A 6,000-nucleotide genomic window follows, 5' to 3' on the forward strand; every position below is an offset into this window, starting at 1 on the left:
ATCAAAGCATCATTGTTTGTTTTTATTCCAGCCTAAGCAGAATTATAAGGAAATTTAAGGGGCTATTCCTGTCCAGCTGATCCATTCAACTAGAAAGACTTTTCATTATAAAGGAGTGAAAGAATCAGTTTGAATGTATAACCAAGTGTGAAAGTATAGCTAAAAGAATGACTAAAAATGCATGATCTGAATACAAATGCAATCAAGTGAAAATGAGAAGTCACTTAAGACAAAGGGAGCTGTCAAGATAACAAAGTTTCTACTTGCCAGACCAACTAGCCTCAAAGACACAATTAAAAACAGGAAAATAGAGCAAATGAGAAGCCTGCTATACTAGGGAGGGAGTACTAAAGGAAACTCCTATCTTAACCTAAGGCACTTGGCTTCCCAGAGTCAAATAGGCTTAATGAAAGTGAGTGAGTGTAGAAGTATAAACGGTATAATCTGGGGACCAGCCCTGTTGGAAGATGCCCAAGCTCCATGTGGAAGTTGCCTTTTGGCCCAAAGCTCATTTTGATGTTCCTCATCGCTATTTCCGGGGCCCCGCTAACACACAATTTCTACACAGTTCTGATCATAACATTCAATAAAATCTTTATCTTCATATATGAAGTTAATGGTCTTCAATGTCCAACTGCTTCCTCCATTTCTCTACCTGAAAGTCTAGCTGACACATCAAACTCAAATCATCCAAAAGAAAATTTGACTTGATCGCTTTTCCCCTAAACCTCCTCCTCTTCCTCTAATCTCTCCTATTTCTGTTAGGGTCAGGAGAATTCTTTCAGTGATCCAGGTTTGACTCCTCTCTGCTTTCCCCTATAAACAATTAGTTGGTTACTAGGTCTATCTCCACATCTCTCCTATGTGACCTCTTCCCCATATCACTTTTATCACCTAAGTAAGACAGACTTTGAAACACTCTATAAATATGAGTTATCATTAGTGTTATTAACCAACTACAAATTCCTCTGTTTGGCATTCAAAATCTGGTTCCTTCTACCTTTCTGAAGTTCTTACAGACTGATACATACAACTTTCCCACATGATACATACAACTCAGCCATAATGGCATCCTTACTGATAATCATTCTCCATGTCCTCTCACCATGCCTTTGCACTGGCTGTCCCCTACACGTGAAATGTATTCCCTTCTCAACTCTACTTCTTGGAATCCCTGATCTCCTTCAAGACTTGACTTGGGAGTTACCTTGTACATGAAGCTCTTCCTGATTCCCACCCCACCAGCCTCAAGCTGCTAATTCCCATGTATTTGTTTTGTGTATTTTCTATATTTTTGTTGTAGAGTTGTTTTCAGTTGTGCCTGACTCTGGGTGCCCCCATTTGGGGTTTTCTTGGCAGAGATACTGGAGTGATTTGCCATTTCCTTCTCGAGCTCATTTTGCAGAGAAGGAAAGCAAGGTAAACTGTGTTAAGAGACTTCTCCAGGGTCATACAGCTAGAAAGCAAGTGTCTGAGGCCAGATTTGAATGCAATAAGAGGAATCTCTGACTCCAAGCCCAGCACTCTATCCTTTGCTCCACCTAGCTACCCTATATATTCTATACATAGTTTTATAAACTTACTGTGCACATATCTCCCCATTAGTAAGCTCCTTGTCTTAGCACAGTTCTAGGTACACGGTGGGCATTTAATAAATGCTTATTCTTAGAATCTTAGACTTTAGACCTGGAAGGGACCTTTGAAGTCATTAAGTCTAACCTCCTGATGTTGCAGATGAGAAAACTAAAATCAGAGTTTAGTGACATGACCATGGTCACACAGCTGGTAAATATGTGAGGTGAGATTTGAACTCAGGTCTTGACTCTTTAGTCAAACTCTGTTTGACTAAACTATTCTCTACTTCTAATTGGCCTCTCTGCTTCCAGGCTCTTCATGTTATCCTTTACACAGCTGTCAAAATAATCGTCCTGTTGGGGGTGTAAGCTCAGTTCCGTGTGGACAGTCTCGGACGGGTAAAGGTGAGGACTTCTAAAACCTTAGTGTTCTCATGAGGCCCCCCAGGAAACAGCAGGGAATTGAGGAGTGAGATCTCGTGTATTTCTGCCTCTTCCCGTGAGAACGTGATGGGAGAGAGCATCCCCGCCCTCGAGACTGGCCCGGATCTGGGCACACCTATTGTTATCTAACAGGCACGGTATTCAGGTGCAAACTATGCGGCAAGAGAGCTTAAGTAGGGCCAGGAAAGCCCGAAGGCGCTCTTAGCGCGGGAGGGGCCCTTACAGGACAGAAGGCGCCTCTTCCCTTTTCCTCTCTTCGCTCTTCCCTCTCTCCTTTCTTCTCTCTCCCCTCTCTCCCCACTTCCACTTCTGCTTTCATTCTCTTACTGTAAGATCTTTGCCTCCTTGGGAGATTTCTCTCTCTCTCCTAAGGAAGAGTTCCCCCTGCACATGTAACCAGGACCCTGAATAAAGCCTAACCCTTGTTCGACTCCGGAAAGTCTCTTCTCTCATACGTTTATCTGGTTTGGCCAGCCAAAGACCTACGATAGGTAAGGTAAGACTCGGGTAGCCCTCAGGCCTCTAGGCCTGGCATCGTCCTAATGTACAATCCTGACCATGTCACTCTCCTGTTGAAAAAGAGCTTGTGGCTCTTAATTAGGCAATAGGGGTAAAATCTGAAACCTGGAATTTCCCAATTAGTTTGTATTTATGCTCCATATATTTTTGAGGGCAGGGACCATTTTACTATTGTCTTTGTCAGAGTCTGACACATAGTAGATGTTTGATAGATCCTTGGTGAATTAAATTAAACTAGCCTGTCATCAAGGCCCACCACAACGTGGCTCTAACCTGCTTTATTTCATATCGTTACCCTTCATGCACTGTAGGTTCCTGACAAACCAGGCTATTCACTCTTCATGGAACTCGATATGCTACTTCCTGCCTCCAGACTTCTGTACATACTGAGCTCTGGTTGTAGAATACACTCCCTCCTTTTTGCCTTTCAGAATATTGATCTTCTTTTCCTGATTCAAATCAGGTGCTACCTCTTTCATGTAGGCTTCCCTAGTGGTCCAATTGCAAAGTGTTCTCTCCCTCTTTCCCTCTTGGAATACTTCCATGGTAGAGAGTCTCAATCACTCCTAGCTTATCTGTGCACAAGTCATATATTCCTCCCCTCTCCCATCCAAGCTCCAAACTCCCTAAGGGCTGCAATTGTTTAGTCTTTGCACCCCCAACATGTAGCACAGTTCCCGCAGGAAGCAAGCGCTTAATATATGAATGTGGAATTGTCCAAAGGTTCCAATGGATCTGTGATCCAGTTGGTTCCCACGTTTCCCCTGAACAATATCAATGACAAATGTTCTGTGCCTGCCCAAGCTAGGTTTCCTGTTCACATTTTACCACAAATTCACTCCAGAAGGTCCACCCACTGCGTTGGGAGGGTTTCCTGGCTATCTCCGAATAGCAGAGTGTAGCAGAGGAGTACTCTGACTTTCAACAGCTAGGATAATACATAAACTCTTCTGTTTGGTGTTTAAAGCTCTTTTCAACCTGGATCTTTCCTATCTTCCTAGTCTTACTCTTTATTCACTCTATGTAGTCTATGACCCAGGGACAGTGGCTTACTTGCTACCTCTTGTACATAATTCTACCTCCTCTTTTTGCATCTTTTTACTGCCTGGCTCCCAAACTGAATGGCGTAGCTCCTCTCAAAATCTCTGTTTTCCTTCAAGACCACCTTACGCACAAAGGCCTTTCCCTTGTCCTCCCTGCTGTAAGAACCTTGAATTCTGGGATTACCTCCTATGTATTACTCTATACAGTTCTTTTAAGAACCTAGTTATTCTCTTGTTATCTCCCCATTAGAATGTGAGTTTCTTGGGAGCAGAAACTTTTGCCTTTGTATTTCTAAAGACCAGCACGTGGCAAATGCTCGTGGACTATTATCTCTACCTGCCCATTTCAGATGGAGATACAGAGGAGTCTGGCTCTGCACCAATACTCCATTTCCCTGCACACTGTCCTGTAATACTCATGCACAATCCATTATAATATCTGGATCCCAGCCCCTAAAGTCTGTATTCATTCATTCAACAAATATTAAGTGCTCAGATTTATGCCAGGCATTGTGGGAGGTCCTGGAAATACAAGGAAAGGCAAAAGCAGTCTTTGTCCTTAGGGCAGAAGGAAATGACATAAACAGATAAGAAAATACAAAATACATACAAGGAATTTAAGGAGGGGGAAGGAGCTAGCTACTAGAGGAATCAGGCTAGGCATGGTTGTGGAGATGGCACTTGAGCTGAGCCTTCTGGAGATTCTCAGAGGCAAATTCTGCCCCTCTTTCCCTCCCGCCTCTCAAAGCGGATGCTTTTCTATACCCTCATCGGATCTACGCTGGGGAGGGAGGAACGTCGGCGGGAGGAAGCGGGGGCAGTGTGGTGGCTGGATTCCTGGTTGGGGCAGCACTCACCCGGAGAGGACAGCAGCACTTTGGCCCCGCTGCACTGGAAGCAATGTAAGAGGGACTTGGACCGAATGTTGTAGTTGAGGCAGGCCATGGGACAGCCCAGCTTGGCCAGCCCCAGCCACAGCCACACGTAGGCCGGTTCGTTGCCCAGAAAGAGGGCGACGCAGTCTCCCTGGCGAAGGCCGAGGCGGTGGAGCGCCCGCGCCACCTGGTTGCTCCGCCGGTCCACCTGCGCGTAGGACAGCGTCTCCTCCTGGAAGAGCAGGAAGGGCTTGTCGGGGGTCCGCCGCGCCCGCTCCGAGAAGGCGCTCAGGATGGTGCGCACCGGCCGGCGGCGGGAGTAGCTGCGGATCCTCCGGACCACCCCGGCCACCGTCAGGAAGTAGCTGGTGTCCTGGAAGAAGTAGGGGCAGCAGAAATTCAGCAGCAGCGGCAGCAGCAGCAGCCCCGCCACGGCCGTGTAGATGGCGGGGAGCATGGCGGTGGCGATGCCCCCTGTCCCCGAAAGGGCAGCGGGCGAACTCCGGGCGTGCAGCGCGACGCTAGGGCGGGCGAGCTCCGGGAGCTGGGTGGCGGGCGCGCGGTGCAGGGGCGGGCAGACTAGGGGACGAGCCCTCGGAGACCAGCGGCGGGGAGGTCGGGGCACCTTCTGGGGGCACCTCCTGGGGCGCCTTCGGGAAGAAGGATGAGACCCGGGAGCGGAGGGAGCAGATGCCAAGCCGGTGGCAGATGACAGAGGGGCGAGGCCGGCGGCGTTTTAGGCACACTGGGCTGGGGGTGGGGGTGGGAAGGTGGAGCTCCTCGGCCCTCGGGGCGACCCGCTGGGATTGAGTGCGCCGCAAGCCCCGCCCAGCCGGTGGGGCAGGCGGCTACCCAGCTCCGGCTCCGGGATGCCGCTGGGCCCCTGCGTCTAGAGCACCCTCCGGCCCTGATCTGGGAGGGGAAGCCTGGTGCTTCTGGGGGCTTCGTTGGCATCCTTCCCCAGCAGCGAGCGCTTTCTCTTCAGCGGGCACTGTGATCTTGTACCCACCTCTTTCCCAGGAGCCTTGTCTCTCACCTCTCCCTTTATTGGAAGCTTTTCTTCTCAGTCTCCCCAATTCCTAAGGGCGCCTTCTTTGCCTGAGTCCATGCACAAAGTAGCCCGAGTAATTTCTAACGATGCCAGGCAGTGTCTGACAGTCACAGCATCTGGCAGGCCACGGTGGCTAAGCTGCGCTGCATGCAGTCCAGTCAGCAAACCCTGTCCATGCGGTCAGAACCTGGGCACCGTCTTGCCGCAGGTACCGCTGAGCTGGCCAGAAATTCTTACCTCTTTATTTCACGAAGGCTCCAGGATTTGGCTACTGAGGATGCAGTTCAATCTTTCTGAAGTCTCTTTGTTGTTCCCAAACTCCGGCTACGTTACCTTGCCAACTGTTCCTCTTTCAATGACTTTGGCAATACTTCCCCGCCACTCCCAGCCGCCCAGCCTAGAACCGTCCTAGTACACAATGGCCATTCAGTAAATGCTCTTTATTGACAACAGCTTCTCAATAGCGATCACCATGGAATATTGTTGGAACTTCA

The 6,000-nt window shown here is 48.8% G+C and overlaps 1 protein-coding gene across 1 annotated transcript in view; it reads right to left on the reverse strand.

Moving 5' to 3' along the window:
- The window catches only part of SLC27A2 (solute carrier family 27 member 2), a 69,195-nt gene extending 63,477 nt beyond the window's left edge, over positions 1–5,718 (reverse strand). The window contains exon 1 of the mRNA XM_072624280.1: positions 4,438–5,718. Coding sequence (XP_072480381.1) covers positions 4,438–4,912 — 475 coding nt within the window. The 5' untranslated portion in view covers positions 4,913–5,718. The remainder of the gene's footprint in view (positions 1–4,437) is intronic.
- Positions 5,719–6,000: the final 282 nt, after the last annotated feature.

The sequence above is a fragment of the Notamacropus eugenii genome, chromosome 7 (assembly GCF_028372415.1).
Source record: "Notamacropus eugenii isolate mMacEug1 chromosome 7, mMacEug1.pri_v2, whole genome shotgun sequence".
Lineage (NCBI taxonomy): Eukaryota > Metazoa > Chordata > Mammalia > Diprotodontia > Macropodidae > Notamacropus > Notamacropus eugenii.